General features: G+C 37.1%; 1 protein-coding gene across 1 annotated transcript in view; it reads left to right on the top strand.

Moving 5' to 3' along the window:
• Positions 1-21,951, top strand: part of FTO (FTO alpha-ketoglutarate dependent dioxygenase) — a 405,189-nt gene that overhangs the window by 149,949 nt on the left and 233,289 nt on the right. The window contains exon 5 of the mRNA XM_058280010.2: positions 15,178-15,257. Coding sequence (XP_058135993.1) covers positions 15,178-15,257 — 80 coding nt within the window. The remainder of the gene's footprint in view (positions 1-15,177; positions 15,258-21,951) is intronic.

Here is a 21,951-nt window from a genome sequence, read left to right as displayed (position 1 = left end):
CAGGCTTCATATGCAGTACTTTTCCTACTGGAAATGGGACCATTTAGACTTGCTATAGGAGTGTTTTTAGAACTGAGGTCATCTCTTACCCCTGTACCTCCCCTACCTACCTTGGAAATTAAGTTTCTGCTCTGAAATGTCACCTTTTTGAGTGCATTTTTGGGTAAAACAGATTGATAGCATGCATTCTTTATTTACCACCTAAATGCAGACATTTGGCTAGAGTCTAAATGGGTATTAATTTCAACCAACAAACCACTTTTCTTTGGATACTTTGTTTAGAAATTTCTATTAGTAATTGCATCTTTAGGAGAAATGAGAGCCAGAATGGTACCATTTTTAATAGCTTTATTATTATTTTTTAGATATGAAAGTAGTAAGTACTCATTTAAAAGTTCAACTATCTTCCATTTATTTATTTTTTAATCATTTTTTTCTTTCTTCAATTTATTTAATAACATCTTTTCTGTTATTTTATAATAAAAAAGCAATACATGTACAATGTAGAGATAGGAAACTCTGAAAATATAAAATGAACAAAGAATATAAAAGTTAGGTTTTTGCCTGATTTAGTATATTCCTTTCTAATTTTTTTTCTATCCCTATATGTGTCTGTAATAGAAGTGGTAATATGAATAACAACATTTATTGGGTACTAATCACAAGTCAAGTATTCCTTTAATCTTCTCAACAATCCTCAGAAGCAGATATTAGCTATATTGCAAAAGAAGGGATTGATGAAGTTACTTAGTTGTGGTTACATAGCTAGTAAGAAGCATAAATTGGAACTTGTCATCTTACTCTACTCGTAACACCCCATGCTGCCCTGTGGGGTGCCCTCTCCCCTCCTCCCCAACTCCCTATCATGTGGATGCTCCCTTTTCCCCACTCAGCCACTGAACCCAGGATGGGAAGAAAAGAAAAGAAGAGAAAGAGGTCCCTTTGTTTGCTTTTTTCCCCAATTCTTTTTAAAGTTTTGTTTTTCTTGCCTTAGAAATGGATTAATAATGAAAATGTTAAATATTAAGTAATTACACTATCCTTTTGACTTCTATGATGTAATGAATATACATTGGTTGGTTTTTTTTTTTTAAGCTCTTGTTGATAAACAGAAGAAATGTGGGTTATTATTTTATAGGAGCTGATATCTAAGACATCAGATCTACTCCTGATTTCTCAACTCTTGCTTTCAGACATGGAAGAAATAGCTGGTATCCTACTAAACTGTGTCAAGCACAGCACAATGTACCCAAAGTCTGCATTTAGAAGATATTTTATTATTAAAATGTCATATTTGATTTCTATAATGAACCTTCGTCCATCTCCTCTTAAAACAAAACAAAAATAAAAGCAACCATAGTCTAACACTGCTTTTTTTTTCGTTCCTTTTTCAATCAAAAAGCACAAGGAGCCCCATGGAGGGACCTCAGCCCTGTGCTGATATCTGAAATCTGAACTTCATAGCACTTATGAAAAGGAAACAGTTTAGCTCAATTTATAATAATATATTGGTCTGCAGAGGAAGTGCAGACTGAACCCTGCTGTCTCAAGTAAAATACTCCAGGGGTGTCTGATGGGGAACGTGGCGGGTGCCTGTAATAAATCCACTACCCGTAGAAGTGAGGGAAGGCCCTGCTGGCAGTGCCGGAGGACACACTTAACTGGGGTTGTCACGGTTTTACTTTTAAATTGGAATCTTTGCCCTAATCTCAGAGTTAGACATGACCAGATTTGCAAACAGATTTACAATTTTCACTAATTTTCCAACCCAGGACTTCAAAACACACTCAGAGAAAAAAAATACACTCTGGTCTTTCTCAGAGTAGGATGATTTACTTTGCCACAGATGTTTTCCATAGACTGAATGTAACCAGGGAGTTAGGGACTTAAAAGTGGCTTGGAGACAAACTGGGGGTTTGTGTTTTGTGGAACAGATTACAGTTCAGGGGACATCAACCAAATTACGCTCATTAACCAGGAGCTGGGTGTGGAGGTGGGATGTTTCAGGATGTAGGTGAGGGGTAGGTAAACATTTGGAGCAAACCTTTTTTTCCCTTTATATATATATTATATATATAATATATATATATGTATATGCACCACTATTTATGGCTCTATTCTGTCTGTTCTCTTGACTTTTGTTTCCTTACTTCCAACTCCTAATTCTGAAATATCTATTTGTTGCTACTGTAACAATCAACTATTTCAAAAACTTCACTTGCCATGTAAAAATTCCCCTGCAAAAAGAAAAAAAAAAAAGGAAAGAAAAACCCAATGGAAATGGAAACACATTATTTCTCCTTGGATTTTGCTTTGCCTCACCAGTGGGTTAGGGTAGAATCATGAAAAGGCCATGGGATCTACTGTTAGGTGACCAAGTTCCAGACTCACTATTGGCTAAGCATAAACAGGACCTCTCATAATCTCTGCCTCCCTGTAAAATGGGTGCTTAATGATACTTGCTTCCCAAATTTAGTGTGACTTGCAAATAGGAAAATGTATGGGAAAATGCTTTGCAAACCAGGAGTCAAATGTGGGGAATTCTTTTGAAGATTGGGACATGGGCCATGGACTACTGGGCGACTCATTGAGGTGAGTGTGTGAAGGAAGAATGTGGAATGCTGTGTTCTTATCCTGCTTCATGCCCTGAGTTTTGCCAACTTTGCACCTAACTGCTTCATATATATTTCCATAGCCACATAAAGGAACTGCAAGACAGGGAAATCTCACCATTCTTCATGGTGAGAAGAGTTCACATATGGCTTTGTGGAGTCAGAGCTCTGTGGTAACCGCAGTCTTACCCTGGTTGAGGCTCCGTTCACTTACAGAGCCTGGACAGTTGTTTTTCACAGATCAGGTTTGCTTTTCTTGAAATAGTGATGGCTGAGACACAGCAACACCCAGAGCACTGTAAACTTTTGATGTGGGATAACCTGAAAATACATCGTGCTTCCATTGTTGAAGTCAGCGTGGGCACTTCAGTTGCAGTCTGTGGCCCTATGAGCAGGAAGAACAGAGCTTCTAGGATTTTAAAGGCTTTTGGCTAAAGCTCCCCTGGGACTTAACTTGGAGACTGTGGTATCTTTGTAAATCCTCCAGGTAGCCCTCAAGCCTGCCCTGGTTCAGACATTTTATTTAAAGCAATAGGCTTTTGTTATTTCTTCCTCTGACCCCACTCCCTTCCTCCCTCAACCTTTGACTGACCAACTAAAGTAAAATGTACATATAATTTATGGCTTAATCATAAATTCAAAATAATTATACTTTATTACCTCTCATGGGTCTTGAGATGTAGGTGCTATGTTCTGCTTTCTGCCGAGGCAAGAGAATAATACAGAAACAGTAATAAATTATAACTTCAGGCTGCAGTCGGTAAGCTTGAGGAATTGCCATTTAAGTGGAAAGTTCTTGAACAGCCAAATGAGCACCTGTCATGTTTATTTTCACTTTGAAAAGTGGAAACATGACAGTACAGTTTCAACTGCTTGTCCAATATGAACTTACAGCATTCTTACCTTCTCAGCAACTGCAGTATTTGCTTCTTGTTACTCAGTTTTTGCAGGATTCAGCATGCATCTCTCCTGAAACTTTCACTCTAAAATATGCCCCCCAAAGCTGTCATTTTCAAACTTGTGCTTTTTTGGTTTGATATCTGACTTTTTGGGGAGTCAGTAAAATTAGGGAGAGAGCCTTAGTTTATAAATTATGTTCTGAGGAGAAGAACCTGAGTGAGTTCTTGGATAATAACTTGAGAGGATTTATACCATATCTTTCTCTTTCTTATAATATTCTGGGTTTTTGCTCATTTCTGCTGCTTTCTGTCTCATTTATGTTTGAACTTTACTTGAAATACATGGGATATGTTACCCTAAAACAGTTACATACTAGTATTTCTTCTCATTGCACTCCTTTGCTAATTCAGTTTTTACTTGGATCCCATGTTTTTCTCTTTCTTGGAAATTTTCTTTAAAAAATGCTTATGTCTATATAGTTTAATTTAGATTGCTAAAGGAAAGGGCTATTTTAAACTTTTTATCCTGTACAGCACTTCGCATAGTACTTTGAACATGGTAGAGACTTCATAATTATTGAACCAATGAGTGAGTATATGAACCAAGGATTGGCTTTTCTTCCATTTCATGGTGGTATTTATGGGCTATAGAGGAAAAAAAAAAATTTTATTTTATTCTTGAAAGACCTTGCTGGAAAAGGTATTGAAGTCTGTCCACAAACAGATGACCATTCTCATAATATTTGGGCATCTTTGGAGATAACTTTTAGAATCTTCCATAGCAGCTTATTCCTTTACGCAGTGACCTGTGCTTTACTTCCTTATAGCTATTCAAAATAACCATGTGGCATTATAGAATTTTCAAAATTTACACAGTGTCAGGCTATCTGCACATTCTGTTCCAAAGTTTTTATAAGAACACCTCCAAAGGTAAAAGTCATGTGTTGGAGTCTTTTAATCTGAGGATAGATGCTACTGTGAATTGTGAGATCTTTCTGTTCTTTCATGTTTCATTCAATCATAGTCACACTGTATTGGGGTAATTCTGCATCTGCGTTGGCTTGGTGGGATTTTCCCCATTGGCTAGCAATCTTCATGTGCTCTCTTTTGCATTCTATTTATATAACATAACTCCTAAAAACACGAGCTGTGGGAAAAGAAATTTTCAGGCTTTTAATTAGTTTCCATATCCTATATGTATTCTTTGCCACGTCTGTAATGATCATAGAAGAATAACCATGGACAAGGCCATTTTGTTTCATCGGTCCTTGTTGACAGATCAGGAATGAGTTTGACTTTTCTGATTTGGTCATTCCCTACAGCAGATTTCAGGGCCACATTATATACCACATGACTAAAAATTGATTGCACTTTGTCTTCCTGTGGCAGGTGGTTCTTCTAGACCCAGAAACATCTTAAATTTTATTTAAATATATAAATCACAGGCCTTAGCCCATTCACTATAATGGCTTTCTAGTTTATCCTAAAGTTGGCCTTGGTACAAACCTTTTTCTTTACCTTGTTCACACAGGTTCCTCCACATTGTCATGTTTTCCTCCTCATCTAAGCATATGTGTAACTCACCTATTCAGGGATGATATTAATATATAATACCCAGAATGGCAAGGACACCAGCCCATCAGCATGGATGCCATGGCTCTTTTTCCCCTGTCCTATTGATATTGGTATAGAAATATCTCACTTACTAGAGATAAATTTTTCAAGAGGCGGTTCTGTATTATATGTACTTTTGTACTACAGACAGTGCCTAGAGCCTGGTGTATAATAAGAACTTACCACATGTAGGAGAGAATATCTTTCTTTTTTCTCCTGGTATTAGCTAGAAACTATAGCCATCTTCCTTAATCACCCATGGAAATTTGGATGTAAGAGAAAAAGGAATAAAGATGGAGGTCAGAGATATGTGAAGGAAAAGAAATTGGAGGTTCAATTAGTTCTTCTATTTTATTCATTAATTTTATTTGGGAAGTTCTGGTACCCACAATTCACTGGAGCAGTGGGCAGAAGTGATGGCTCTTGCTTATAGAAGAAAGAAGAAAACTGCTTCTTACAACTTTGTGTCAGCCTAACCTCTGTCCCTTCTCATTATTTCCCCTACCCTTTTGCCCTTTGGTATCTTGAGAAGACTTTTTTAGAATTGAAACCTGGAAAAGTAGAGGAGGAAGGCAGCCCTTGCCAAAGTAGGATAAAGTTCTTTCTGCATATTTAGGAAGCAAAAAATGAATTATTAACCTCAAGAATCTAGTTCTCTTCACAACCAAACAAAAAACTAAGCATTCCATAAAAGTTAATTTTGAAAAGAGTGGGAAGGAGAAGCTGTGTACCTTGAAGCCATCTTTACCTCTGTACTTGTTTTTATAAAAGACTTTTCACTCTCATGGAAAATTGCATTTGGGGGAGGATTTATAAAACTAACTAAAGCTCTTCCTGCCTTCACTAGTGGCTGTGTGCTGTCAAAGATACCCTGCTTCTAGTGTTTCTTTCTATACTTGGGAATATACTTTTTAATTTTATTTTTTAGAAAATTAATATATTGGATATAATGCTTTGTTTCTTGTTTTTTCAATATTTTATATCCTGAGCATTTTTCCTTATTATTGTACATTCTTTGAAAATGTGATTTTTAAAAACTGGTTTAGGGGTGGGGGTGGTGGGGTTGAATGGGACCTCATATTTTTTGAATGTAATATTTTTACAAAATGAATTAAAAAATGGCAAAAAAAAAAGAAAATTAGTTAAAAAAAAAAACTGGTTTAAAAACAAGTCCCCTATTTTTGGATATTTAACTCATTTCCAGGTTAGTTATTTCCAGCATAGTTATTGCTACAGTGAACATCTTTGTACATATATCTTCATCTGCATTTCTGACTGGATCTCTAGGAAAAATTACTCTAAGTGGAATGCCTGGATCAGAGAGAGTGATTATTATAAAACTTTTAGTATATATTATATAGTCAGACTGTCATTCAGAAAGGTTGTTTTCAGTTTACATTCCCACCTGCAGTGTATGAAGCATGGTTATCAATTTTTATTTCCGCCATCCTACTTCACCTCATTCTATATAATACTGGGCATTACAATTTTAAAATATTTTTGCTAATTTGATTGGTGAAAATAGCATGTTCTTGTTTTAAATTGCTTTTCTTTCTTTATTGATGAGCTTGAATATTTTCCATGTTTCTGACCATTAGCTTTTTTCTATTTTTATTCATTGGTTGATCATCTTTTGCCCATTTTCTGTTGAGGTGTTAGTGTTTTCCTTAACATTTAAATTTATCCAACCTTTGTGCCCACTTCCCAGGTATATTTCTAACACACTAATGTGGATTTTTTATTTAGATTTTTAGCATGTTATTTTTAGGTGAAGCATCTTTTCTTTCATTAAATCTACCATATTTGAAATTATTTAACTGTTTTATGCTGATTGGTAGTCTTTTTTTCTTTTGTGATTTTAATGATTTTGATTGCTCCCTTCATCAGCTAAAGTATAGATTTTCATAATTTTAAAAAATTTTATTAGAGTAATTGTGGGTTTACAGAAGAGTTATGCATAAAATACAGGATTCCTGTATACTACCCCACCACCAGCACCTTGCGTTGGTATGGAACATTTGTTACAATTGATGATAGATCATTTTTATTATTGTGTTATTAATTAAAGCCCATGGTTTAACTCTGGGTTCACTGGATTCTAATAATTTTATCATGAAGGCTAATGGCAGGGGAAAGGTTGGTGGCATATTCCCTGAGCCTGTTGCATTATCAGAGAGACTTTCTACAGCTTCACATGTTATTGTCAACTTGAACACATTTCCCCTTAAAACTCCATAGATAGAATTCTCATGATCTCTGATATTTGATGTTAGAGAGATTGTCTGTGGCCATCTTCATTTTAGTTCCATTGTGTAACTTTTGTTTTCTCTTTGGACATTTGTCATGTTTTACATTTATTTTTTGAAATTTAAATTGGACCAGAATGTGTATATTTACTTGGATAACCATTTTGTAGTGTAGACTCAGTTCTTCTATTCTTCTAATAGAATTCTTCTATTACTTCTTTGATTATTCCTTCTTCTCTTTTTATTCTGCTTTCTTTTTCTGGGATGCCTGTTTCATGTAATTTGGCCTCTAGCATCTGTCCCTCATATCTTACTATTTTTTATTTCTCTCACTATTTTTATTTGTCCTCTGAATTCTAGGAGAATTTCTTGAGTTCAATCACCCAGTATAGTAATTTGATTTTCTGCAGGATGCATTCAACTATACATTTCATCTATCATAATTTTCAATGACACAGTAATATTTTCAAAAATTCAACACCAAGCACTCTTTCTTTATCTCATACTGCTCCATCTTTAAGTCTCCTTGCCCCATTTTTACAGATGGCGTTGCTTCCTTAAATCAGGCATCTTCTTGAAAAATTGGAAATTTTCTAAAAAATTTCCCCTCTCAGTTTGAACAAAACTTTCTCAGAGACAATTTCAATTATTTCTCAAAGTTGAAAATGATTCATTTCCTTTGAACTGAAGTATTTTTATGTAGATCTGCTGATCTCTCCTTGTCTGTTTATCCTTCTAGGACACGTACTGGCTTTATAGTCAAGTAGATGTTGAGGTTGGCTCTGTGAAAAATTAGTATGAAACACTGGCTGTGTCCTTCAGTTGAAGGAGAAAGGAATAAAATGTCTCTTTTCACAGCCAGATGGGAGATTTGGTGAATGGGAGTGTGCCAGTATGGCAGTAGGGGCAAGCCTTGGTAGCTTTTAGGCCCACCTCAGGTGGAGCTGTGCGTTCCAGTTCCTGGTTTTCTGCTCAGAGTGACAGCTTGCCACTTGAGTACTACAGGTGGTGTGTATACAGTGCTGTCCTGCAGAACCTAGTGGCCGGCCCTCTGAATCCCCAGGCCTCCCTTGTCTTCTTTTCATTTTGAGTTAGAAGGCAAGTGCTTCTCTTAGGATCTCCTTGATGTATTTGCCATTCTCTCTGAGTGGGCAGTCATGTGCTAGCCTTCTTGCCTTCTTTACTCTACTCTCCCCCCCATACACATACATTGTATCCCACCCAATTCCTTGCAGTTTCTAGCATGTTGAACATCTTTACTTAATACCTAGGCTTTGATCTACTTTTATATTTCACTGATTGCCTTATTGGGAGTCAAGAAGTGGGGCAGATAAAGGACTAAGTCTATACTGACATCTTGCTAGAAAGTTTTTCCCACCTTCTTTCACTGGCTATTAAAATCTGAAACCACCCCTTTCACTGGTTATTAAATTCTGAAAATGTTCTCAGTCATGGATGTCCCCATGTCCAGGAAAAATAAGGTCATAAATATTAAGACTGAGGGATGAGAATGGACAGGTGAGTAAGAATGAAAAGCTTCGGTGATTGTGTGAAGCTACGGAGATTGGATTTCAGTATTGAGCCTATTTAGCTCACGAGTGCCTTTAGCAAAGTTCCTGATTGTGACTTTAAGAAATTTGGGACGAAATAGCCCTGGTGATTCACTGGACTACAAAACCAAGGAAGTAGGGCTGGGGTAAATTTAGAGTGCCCAACTGTCCCAGTTTATCTGGTACTGAGAAGGTTTCCAGAACGAGGAACTTTTAGCAATAAAACCAGGAGAGGCTAAGGCATGAATTGGTCTCTCTAGCGTAAACAATACCTTTGTATCTGTGGTCTTTTATATATGAGATGAGATTTCATGCTACAGTGAATGTCCAGACTCTCCTTACCTACTACTGGGGCATGCAGTATTTAGCCTGCAAGGAGGGAGAGCCCTTTTCTATTTATAGTTTGTAGAATAAATTCTACAAATTATAATTTCAGTAGTATATAGAGTCAGTGAGTTTATAGCTGTATTCTGTAATGCCTCTGGGAAGTGGACATCCTTTAAAGTTTTCTTTCTAAAAGTCATTAGGAGTAACTTTTAAAGCTGGAAATGTCTTATTTAGTGTATAGTTTGCAATGTACAGCCACTTTTATAGAGTTAGAGTTTTAGATAAATCAGAAGCTCTAAAATAAGAGTTACAGTGTTCTTTCTAAACATCGTAAAGGATCGGAGACACTTGGAAGCAATTTCAAAAGATTCTCTTGTTTAGAGAGTTGCCGCGAATTTAAGCAAAGATGCAGACCCTGAAGTATCCTTTCTTTGGTTGTGTTTGCCACCTGGCCTGCACCAGATTAATTGCCCCTCAGTGTGATTAATAATCTTACTGTTTCTGGGATTCATAAAATGATTTTAAAGTACTACATTCCCTTTAGGCAAAATAGTGAAGGATCAACCAGAAATGCTCAGGTCCTTAGCCAATCACCTCCAAAAAGGCCAAACTAGGTTGTCATTCAACCTCCTTCATCAGGCCCTAAAGCCAGGCTTTTGAGCTAAAGTCTGTAGAGGCTGGATATGCTTTGATCCTCTATATTAGGCTACCTTGTTTTAATATTTGCATTTAAAACTTCAGATGTATCACTGATATTTTCATTCTCACCATTCATTGCATTTTGTGATGTTGTTTACACAGTGTCCTTATGCTTTGTGACCTTACTCACCTCCCTCACTTACTCATGGGAAACTCCCCTGAGCTGCTCTTGTACCCTCTTTTTCTCTCTTCACTGATCCAGTCCATTAGCAGGTCCTGTCGTATTCCTCTAAAACATTCTGAAGCTGATCACTGCTCACTGTCTCCCCTACTGTCACAAAGTCCAAGTCACTGTCAAGTGCTGCCCGGATTATGGCCCTGTTCCTGCTTTTTTATTCCCCGAGCTCCTTTCTCTTTTCTATTCCCCTGCCAGAGTGGCTATTCAATATTAGAGCACATTATTTCCCTGCTTAAAAGGTTTCCTACTGTATCCAGAGTAAAATCCAAACTCCTTACCCTAACCAAGAGAGACCTCCACATCTCCGTACCACTCTCTCCACCTGGCTCACATGCTGCAACCTCACATACAACAGGCTTGTTCCCATCTCAGTGCCTTAGTGCTTATTTCCTCTGCCTGAATCCTTGCACCCCAGACCTCAGCATAGTTGGCTCCTTCTCATGTGGCTCCCAGGAGGAGAGTAGCTGCAAAGGATACAAGGGAACTTTCTGAGGGTGATGGATATTTTCTATATTATGGCTGGGGTGGAAGTTACATGACAGTATATATTTGTCAGAAATAATCAAATTGTACAGCTTAAATTGATGGATTTCATTACATGTGAATTATCTGAATTATGCCTCAATACAGCCAATTAAAAACTTATCGACTGAAAATTCCTCAGAAAATTCTTTAAGGCTGCCTAGTTTATCATTGAGATTAATAATATATGCAGTTATTTAACTATAAAAAGTTAATCTCCCAGGGGTACTCTCATAGCAAAGACAAACTCTTATGTGCCTTCCTCAATTTAATGTAGATTTACTGATCAGCTGCTAGGTGCCAGGCTCTATTGTTGGCACAGTGAACATGACAAAGTCCCTGCTCTGATGGAGATGGTTATGTTACAATGGGTGAGATATATAATAAGCAAATAGGAACATGCAGCAAATGGACACAGAGAACAGACAACTGGGGCGGGGATGGGAGGGGAAGGGAGAGAAAAATAAATAAATTTTAAAACTTAAAAAAAAAAGCAGACAGAAAAGAGACATATGACATACAGCTGTGTCCATTTGCTGCATGTTCTTATTTTTGTCTGCTTCTGTTGTCAGCGGCACAGGAATCTGTGTTTCTTTTTGTTGCGTCATCCTGCTGTGTCAGCTCCCCGTGTGTGCAGCCCCATTCCTGGGCAGGCTGCACTTTCTTTCGCTCTGGGCGGCTCTCCTTATGGGCGCACTCCTTGCGCATGGGGCTCCCCTATGGGGGGGTACCCCTGCGTGGCACGGCACTCCTTGCGCGCATCAGCACTGTGCGTGGGCCAGCTCCACACGGGTCAAGGAGGCCCTGGGTTTGAACCATGGACCTCCCATGTGAAAGGTGGACACCCTATCCACTGGGCCAAGTCTGCTTCCCTCTGACTGCTTTTATGAGTTTTCTTTTATTATTGGTTTTAAGAAATTTGGTTATCCAGCTGTGCATTTATGTGTTTGTGTTTTCTGCTTTTCTGCTTGAGGTTCATTAAGCTTTTTTGATCTCTGGGTTTATAGTGTTCATCAAATTTAGAATATTTTCAGTCATTTTTTCTTCAGTTTTTTTTTTCCCCTGTCATTTTCCCTTTCTGGGACTACAGTTGCATTTATGTTAAACTGCTTTACATTGTTCCATAGATCATTGATACTCTTTTTTTTTTTTTTTTGGTAGACTTTTTTCTCTGCACACTTAATTTTGTATAGTTTCTATTTCCATGTATTCTAGTTCACTGAACTTTTCTTCTGCAGGATCTAAATTGCTGCTAATCCTATTTAGTGTGATTTTTATCTCAGATATTACATTTTTTAACTTTAGAAGCTTCATTTGTGTGTGTTTGTGTGATTTCTCTTCTCTATTACTCTCTGAATGCATTCTGGACATTGTAAATTTTACTTATTGGTTATCTGATTCCTGCCCCCCATGCTAAGTAAAACTTAGGTTGTCAAAAATATTTCTTTTCCCTCAACTGTTTTTATCTCTCCATATTTTATCCAACTGGGGAAGCATCTAAAATTTTTTATTGTTGTAGCATATATATGTCCATTTAACCACTTTAGGTATACAGTTCATTAGCATTAATTACATTCATAGTTTTGTGCAACCATCACCACCATCCATTACTAAAACTTTTTCAATCACTCCAAACAGAAACTTTTTACCCATTAAGTAATAACTTCTTGGGAAGCAGATGAGGCTTAATTGATAGAGCATCTTCCTACCATATGGAGGGTCAAGGGTTCAATACCCAAGGCCTCCTGACCCGTGTGGTGAGCTGGCCCATGTGCAGTGCTGCCATGCACAAGGAGTGCCATGTCACATAGGGGTGCCCCATGCGCAAGGAGTGCGCCTGCAAGGAGAGCCACCCTGTGTGAAAAAGGCACAGCTGCCCAGGAGTGGCACTGCACACATGGAGAGCTGACGCAGCAAGATGACACAACAAAAAAGAGACGTACTTTACCATTGCCGCCTGACAATGGAAATGGGCGCAGAAGAACACACAGGAAAACACAGAGATGAGACAACAGGGGGGAAGGGGAGAGAAATAAATAAAATAAAACTTAAAAAAAAAAAAAGGTAATTTCTTTTTTAAAATTTTATTTTTTATTATCTTGTTTTAAAAAAGATAAATAGATCACACAAAATGTTACATAAAAAACATAAGAGGTTCCCATAAACCCCACTCCCACCCTTCCCCACTCAAATAATAACTTCTTCCTCCCCCTAGCCCCTTGTGACCTATTATCTACTTTTTGTTTATATGAATTTACCTATTCTAGACATTTCATATAAGTGGAATCATATAATATTTATTCTTTTGTGTCTGGCCTGTTTCACCTAATGTTTTCATGTTCATCCATATTGTGACATGAATCAGAACTTCATTCCTTTTTATGTCTGACTAATATTCCATTGTATGTATATACCATTTTGTTATCCAATCATCAGTTGATGGACACTTGGGTTGTTACCCTCTTTTGACTTTTGTGAATAATGTTGCAATGAGCATTGGCATATAGGTTACCTGTTTGAATTCCTGTTTTCATTTTTTGTGGGTATATACCTGGGAGTGGAATTACCAGGTCATGTGGTAATTCTGTTTAACTTTTTGAGGAACCACCAAACTGTTTTTCCCAGTGGATGAAACATTTTGCATGCCTGTCAGCAATGCACATGAGTTCCAATTTCTGCACATCCTCAACATTTATTATTTTTCAAGTTTTTAAAATGACTGTCCTAGAAGTTCTGAAGCAGTTTCACATTGTGGTTTTGATTTTCATTGCCTTAGTCGTTATACTGCTGAGCATCTTTTCATGTGGGTATTGGCCATTTGTATATCTTCTTTGGAGGAATGTTTATTCAAGTCCTTTGCCATTTTTTATTAGGTTGTTTAATAAAACCCTTAACAGATGAATTATTTGCAACTATTTTCTACCATTCTGTGGGGCTTTTTTTCTTATTACTCTCTTGATAGCGTCTTTTGATGCACAAAAGATTTTAATTTTGATGAAGGTCAATTTATCTATGTTTTCCTTTTGTTGTTCATACTTCTGGTGTCAAATCTAAGAGTCCATTACCAAATCCAAGATTGTGAAAATTTCCCCCTATGTATTCTTCTAAGAGTTTTAGGATTTTCAAAGTTCATTATCCATGGGTGGCAGACTTGGCCCAGTGGTTAGGGCGTCCGTCTACCACATGGGACATACGCGGTTCAAACCCTGGGCCTCCTTGTCCTGTGTGGAGCTGGCCCATGTGCAGTGCTGATGCGGGCAAGGAGTGCCCTGCCACGCAGGGGTGTCCTCCCTGAACTCTTATGCATTGTCCTCCCTGAACTCTTATGTTTGTCATCTCAACTCATGAGGAGAATAGAAAACTCTGGTTTCTGATTGACTTACCCCTCCATACACTGCATTCTTGAAACTGTTTCTAGGCTGTAAGCTAGAGCTATTGTAGGATGCATCTACTGGGTTTCTCATATCTTGTTCTGTTTTTCAGAAACAGAAAATTTTGTTTCATATTTTTTATGTTTTTGTAGTTGTTTAAGGCAGGAGGGTAAATAACTCTGTAATGTTCAGAAGTGGAAGTCCTTCAATTGGGGTTTTATGTTTCCTATCTTACAGTTGGAAGAATATTATAGGTTATTTTTGCTCATACATGAAGGTATGGTGGTCTTATAGTCAAAGTTTAAATCATTATCTTTTTTGGCATTTTGGAAAGAAGCCTATATTGACTATAAAAGAAATCATGTGTTGCCAGGGAATGGAACTATTATACTTGCTTCTTTGTATTAATGTAAATGGTGTTTTAAACAAAGGTAATACATGTTTTCCCTGACGTGGCATTATTTCTAAAATTACACAATGACTTGGCCATTGATTTTTTTCCTACTGCATGTGATTTTAGAAGTATTTTTCAGCTGATAAATTCACTACCTACTCCATTTTTGGGTTCTGAATCTCTAGGCTGGAGTACTATTCTGAGAGCCAAAGCTTGGTAACCGGCTGAGTTTGTTGGTTTGTTGCCTGGAAAATTGTTATGGCAAAATTGATACTTTAGGAGAGAAATTGACAGACTTTCAAATGAAAGATATTAACTCCAAATAATGTAAAATAATTCCAGTTTATTCTAAAGATCTGAAAAGAAGTACATCATAAGAAAGACAGAGAAGGGTAATCCATAAGTAGTAAATTTTGTGGTTGGTGGGCATCATAAGACCAACTTATGTAGGGTTACTATATATCCTGTTTGCTGAAGACAGTCCTGGTGTATATCTACCATCCTGGAATAATTATTAAAAGTATGCTCTTTTACTCATAAAAGTGTACTAGTTTGGATGGTAATATATATAGTCATCCTACCTTTAAGGAATATTTTAAAGAATACTAGTAAATGGTAGTTCCTTGGTTATTGTTCCTCCTAAATGATGGTTTTACTCTTTACTGTGCATTTTAGTTAAATAAGTTAAGTAATATATGGTATATAGTAACTAATGTGTTTTCTGCTTTTGTTTGTTTCTTCTAATTTTGTGTATTTTTCTCATAGATGATCTCAACGCCACCCACCAACACTGTGTTTTGGCTGGTTCACAACCTCGGTTTAGTTCTACCCACCGAGTAGCAGAAGTAAGTATAAATAAAAATGTGATTCAAACTTAATTGGATGTGACAGAAATGGTTGAATGTGAAATTTATCATGGAGCTTTGGAAAGCATATTTGATAGGAAAATTGCTTCCATCAAACTTGACTTTAGTCTCTTGCTTTTTTTAGATTTGGGTTGTGTTGGATAAAATTTTAAAATTTGTATTCACCACATTGAATAAGTATATTCTGCTTATTTTGGAGTATGTTTCTTGGTGAAGGTAAATGCCATTGGTGGGTGATGGTGTTACTTACAGACTTTCTAAAGTAGTTGCATCTGTCGAGGTCAAGGGCAGGAGATGGTCACAATGGGGTGGATTCATGTGCTTGTTCATGTGTTAGCATGGCTGGACTCTGGTAGCTGAGAGTGTACATTTCTCTTAACTTTTTGGTCAGGTTTCTGGGCATCTGAAGGTAAATTAGGGAGAAAGTTACAGAGGTGCCAAGGAATTTCTGAGCTTCCCAGTTGTGTTCATAACACAGACTTTATTGCTAAATTCTGCTACCACTTGCAGTGGCTGATGGTCAGATTAGGTCAGGATGGAAACCCAAGAAATGAGAAAATAACAGATTATCAGGGAGCTGGAGTGGGGTGGAGAGAATGGGAAATTATTGCTTAATGAGTTCAGAGTTTCTATTTGGGGTATGGAAAAATTTTCATAATAGGTGGTGATAATTGTAACTCAATATTTTGAAGGTAATTAACACCACTGAATGGTACAAATTAAAGTGATTAAAATGGGAAAATTTATGTTGTATACATGATACTCCAATAAAAATTTTTAAAAATGAGAGAAAGGTAGGGAAAACACATAGTAGACACTTCGAGGGACTGTGTGTCTAGTTATAAAGGATTGCAGAGAGGAGCGGAATTAACATGGAAAAGGTCCATAAGTTGAACCCCTCCCCAAGCTTGTTATCCATGCTCTGACTAGCTACTAAATTCTGCTTTCCACTTTTACTTTATTTGGAACCACAGAGGGGCAAGCCTGAAACTCAACCAAATGTTAGGGAAGCAAAATCATGAGGCCTTTTCAATTCCAAAAGTGTGAGTTTGTATTTGGCAGTGTCGTATATTTCGAGGTAAAGTAGGTTCACTAGCAGACCAGCCATGTTGCTGTACGGCAGGGAAGGCATGAGTCACTGTTCAAGCCAAAATACTGGGAAGCCCATAAAGCATTCCTCCCTTCCTTTCTCCTTCTTTCCCCTTTCTTCTTCCACCCATTCATTCATTCATTTAAATATTTGAATGCCTGTTATGTGTCCAGCATGCAGGCCTGGGAGACAGAACGATCAACATGACAATTATGGACCCTACCTTTATGGAACTTACATTTTAGTTTGGGAGACAAACACACAAATAATTAGCTTAGAACCTTAAAAGGAAGGAAGGAAGGAAGGAGGGAAGGAGGGAAGGAAAGGAAGGACAGAGGGAAGGAAGGGAGCATTTATAGAACATCTAATATATGCCTAGTATTGTTTAAAAAGACTTCATTTCCCCTATTACAGGCATCTGCTTTCTAGCTGTAATCCTTAACTTCAGACATAGCCCTAGGAACAATTCCCTTTATAAAGATTAAAGGCAATGATCTATAATGTTGTGCTATGGATTGTATTTGACACTGGCTCTGCCTGAATAAAGTATAAACCTGAGACTGATGCTGTCAAACAGTACAAAGGCCAGTGAGGAACCTGGAAAGAATTCTTTTCTTGTGGCTCATTTGAGTGTGTGGCTACTTAAGTGTGTCCTTCTAGCGTCTTTGCTAATCTACCCTGGAAATGTAGACAAACTCAATAGTGCCATGTTCAGAGGGCTGGTACAAAATGATAAATAAGGGGAAAATATGAAGAAAATATAGCATAGTATTAAACACACAGACTCTGGAGCTTACCTAAATCGCATCTTGGCCCTGTACTCACCCATAGTATGGCCTTGGGCAAGTGATTGAGCCTATCTGCATCTTAGTTTCCTCACCTGTTTGATGGGATAATCGTACCTAAATTGTAGGGCTTTTATGAGGATTGAATGAGTTAACATGTGCAAGTTGTTTAGAACAGGGGATGATATGTAGTATGCATTCAAAGAAAGTTAAGCACTACTGCTATTTTAAATTAGTATTGCGCTGCTCCTGTCCTTTCTTTTCAGCTTACTGAAAAGCTCTTAAGAGGTAGGGACAACCAGAGCTCTTAGCGTGTAAAGCTGTTCCATTACCATTTATATACCAATGAGAAACTAGAAAAATGGGTTCAAAGACAGGCAGTGTTTTAGATCTGAATTTAGACCAATTGAAAAGGCGTCTTTGGTTCAGAAGGTATGGCCCAGGCCTTCTTTTTAGAGTGGACACTCCAGATTGGCTTCCCTCATTATTTGTCAACAAGGGCACCAGTGCACCCTTGCATCAGAGTGTAGCATCCCTGGTCCTTGTTCACTAACCTCCAGGAGAGCCCGCAACTTTTCGTGATAGCCAAAAATATCGGTGCACATTTCTGACTGAAGCTGCTAATGTGGGCAGGTGCTCAGAAATGAAGCCCATTAGTGAGGCACTTCCATTCTTTCCTTATTGTGAAGGGGTGTTTCAGGATCCCCCCAGGAGTAAGGAAACTGACTGAAAAGAATAGATTTGGTGTGTGCAGCACAGAAAGGAAAAGAAAAAAAATTCTTGAAGCATTGCTTTATTTTCTGTCATTTTCAAACCTTAATATTTTGAGGTGGTTGAAGTTCTGGTCTGATTATTTTTTTTTTCCTTTAATATAATTTATGTATCCCTGCTATTGATGAAATCTCTTCCTATAGATTATTCTAAAGAAGAATTTCAGCTTTTTATGATTTACCTAAAACTATCATTTTAAGGCATAGTAATGAGGGCGACAAGAGCAATCATAGTAGTTAATTCTTTTTGAGTGTTTATCTGTGCCAGGTGCTACTAAGTCCTTTACCTACAATAATTGATCTTTAGAGCAGGGGTTCTTAACCAGGGATCTGTGAACTTGAATTGAAATTCAAAAAATGTTATTCATGTGGGGACATGTTGGTGCAGTTATGATAAATTTATTAAAAAATACATTTATAGTGTGGACTTAGTAAGAGGTCTATGGTTTTCACCTGACTGGTAAAGGGGTCCATAGAACAAAAAAGGTTAAGAACCCCTGCTTTAGAGAAATCCTGTTAAGTACAGTTATCCTTATTTTAGATGATTCTGGGGCACAGAGGTTGAATGATTTGATGGAGGCCACATAGCTAGTAAGTGATGGAACCATTGAAATCCAGGCAAATTCATCTACATTCTGGATTTTTACCGTTGTCTCTTAAGAATCAGCTTCAAATTGAATTTCTTCTTAATATTTTTGTCCTTTCTCATTGACATTTCACTGAAATCTTTTTCTTTCTTTTTTTTTTTTACTCTGTTATTGTATTCTGTTTTTACAGTGTATATGAAATGGTTTTAGTTAAGGTCACAAGAGTATACATAATAAAGCAAGAGACATTAAATTGTCAAGTCATCAGCATATCTTGATTTTAAGAGTTGCTATTCTTGAAAGCTACTATTCAGAAGAAGAGAAGTCACTTTAGTCCATTCATTCATTCTATAAACCTTTGTTGAACTTTCCAGTGTTTAAGGTACTCTTTTAGGCCCTTGAACAGAAATGGTTAACATGTTCAGTGCCTTCAAGATGCTGACAGTCCTAAGAGAAGGGGTAGTGCAAAGTAGAAAACAATAAATGGCATAAACCTTCATGGGTGAGGTGAATCTTGTAGTAGCCTTTCAGGATAGGTAAGATTTGACCGTCTAGGGAATGGGAAATAGAACAATTTTGGACAGCGAATGGGATGAGGCAGGACCTGATTGAGATGGGGTATGAATACAGTTTGCATGGGGAATCTTGAGTGACTGTACTTTTACTGGATCCCAGGGTGCCAGAGAGGGAAGTGTTGGCAGCTAAGGCTGATTACAGCCTGGAATTATTAAGATCTTGGATATCAAGTGTTTGGACTCAAGATAGTTGGCTGGCATTTTAGTATCCTAGTTGCTAAAACAAATACCATACAATGAAATGGCTTAAAAAACATAAATTTATTGGCTTATGGTTTTGATGCTAGGAGAAGTCCATCAGCAAGGCGATGTTGTCTTCCTGAAGATAATGGCATTCTGGCTGTGGCTGCTGGTGATCCTTGGGGTTCTTTGACTTTATCACATGGCAATGCATATTTCTCTTCTAAGTTCTGTTGACTTCCCATGACTTCTCTCCTTCCATGTCCAATTTTCTTGACCTATAAGAACTTTAGCCATATAGGATTAAGGTCCACCCTCATTCAATTTGGGCACACCTTAGCCAATAACATCTTCAAGGGTTCTATTTACAAATGAGTTCACACCCACAGGACCAGGAGTTGGGACCTGAACATCACTTTTATGGGAGATATGATTTAATTTCCAACAGCAGGTATGGGCTGTTGATTAGGTTTTCTTGTTGTTTTTTTTTTTTTTGGACCCAGAGATTGAACCCAGGATTTCATACATGGGAAGCAGGTACTCAACCACTGAGCTATATCTGCTCCCCAGTGAGAGTAGGTTTATTTCTTTTTTTTTTTGTTCATTTGTTTTAGGAGGTACTGGGGATTGGACTCGGGATCTCATATCTGGGAAGCAGGTGCTCAACCACTTGAGCTACACCCACTCCTCTATTAATTAATTTTTAATTTGGTAGTGACAGCTTGAAGATACCTTTAGGAAGTTGAAATTGATAGGTACATCACTTATCCTTATCAGGGTCTTGTACAGACAAAGACTCACAAGTAATAAAAAAATGAAAATAGGTTAAGGTGGTGGGATTATGTGTTTATCTAATTAAATTTCATTTTATATTGTAGTTTTCAATAATAGAAGAGTGAAAAGATTTTTCTCTGCAACACTAATGTTATATTATTTCTTTCAATACTAGAGGGGAAAAAATTCATGCAGCTTTACAGACTTCACTTATTCTGTGAATGTCCTCTCCTTCATTCAGTATTAACATAACCATCTTATCTGTGCCAAACTTTTTTCCACAGGGGCTGCACTATTTTACATCCTCATTGACAATGTTCCAATATCTCCACATCCTCCTCAACACTTGTTATTATCTGTCATTTTGATTATAGCCAAGCTAGTGGGTGTTAAATGGTATTTCCTTGGGATTTTGATTTGTATTTTCCTAATGACTGATGATGTTGCATATCTTTTTATGTGCATATTAGCCATTTGTATGTATTCTTTGGAGAAATACCTAGTCAGATCCTTTACCATTTTTGAAAATTGAATTATCTTTCTAATCATTGAGTTTTAAGAGTTCTTTTATATTCTGGATACAATTCCTTTATGAGATATATGATTTGCAAATATTTGCTCCCATTCTGTGGGTTTTCTTATTACTTGATAGTGCCTTTTTTTTTTTCAAGGAGGTATCTGGGATTGAACCAGGGCCTCGTATATGAGAAACTGGCGCTCAACCACTGAGCTACATCTGCTCCCCAATCAGAGTTTGTTTGTTTTTTTTCTCTTCCTACCATTTGCTTTTTTGTTTATTTGTTTTTAGGTGGTACTGGGGATCGAACCTGGGACTTCATACATGGGAAGTAGGCACTCAACCACTTGAGCTATATCCATTCTCCTGATAGTATCTTCTGATGCACAAAACTTTTTAACTTTGATAAAGTCTGGTTAATCTATTTTTTCTCTACTGTTTTCTGTCCTTTGATGTTACATTTAAGAGAATATTGACAGATCCAAGGTCATGAAGAATTGCCTCTATATTTTCTTCTAAGAGTTTTGTAGTTTCACCTCTTAAATTTAAATCTCAAATCTATTTTGAGTTAATTTTTGCATAAGGTAAGGATCTAGTATAACTGAAAGGTAAGGATCTAGTATAACTGAGTTCTTTACATTAAATAAAACTATACACCCAGGAGGAAAAATCCTTTTTTTAAAATTTTTTTGCTGCACAGTATGGCCCTACCATAGTTCACTTAACTGGTGACCGACCTGTTATGGGAATTTTAGGTTATTTCCAATGTTTTGCTGTAATAAATGGCTTTACAGTTAATTACCTCCTATGTGTGTTACTTCCCACTTGAAAAAGTAAAGGTGCAAGTAGGAAAAATAACTAGACATAATGTTATTGAAAAAGTAATTGTAGGGGGGACAAAAGTGAGTGGTAATTTACTTTCATTCTTTGTTTTTTTCTTTCCAGCAAATTAGAGCTACTTGTCCCTGTGCTCCATGCATTCTAGGAACTTCATACTAAATACATATTAGTAAAGCTTCTGTTTTTCCCAGACCTGTTGCTGTTATAGTATATAAAATGGCAATAGTGGAGCAAAGAATTTTGGTATCAGACATTTAGACTTCAAGGTTATTTCCATGGCTTCAGTTTAAATTATAAATATTAAAATAAAAAGATTTTAGGGATATATTTCCCTCTTTGGGTCTAAAGGGTTTTTATAACTTGCTTTTTATCATTCTAGGAAATCAGTTTATTACCAAAACAAACGGATGCACACTCCATCTGCATCCTCTTCTCTTCTGACATATGATCATTCAAAGGGGAGTTTGTCCATTTGACCTCTCTTTTGCTCCCGCAGACTCAGAGAGGGGTGAAATAGTTAACTGTGGCCTTGCTGATACCCAGGTTCTATGTTAT

The sequence above is a fragment of the Dasypus novemcinctus genome, chromosome 18, assembly GCF_030445035.2.
Source record: "Dasypus novemcinctus isolate mDasNov1 chromosome 18, mDasNov1.1.hap2, whole genome shotgun sequence".
NCBI lineage: Eukaryota > Metazoa > Chordata > Mammalia > Cingulata > Dasypodidae > Dasypus > Dasypus novemcinctus.
This window is presented reverse-complemented; position numbering and strand designations above follow the sequence as displayed.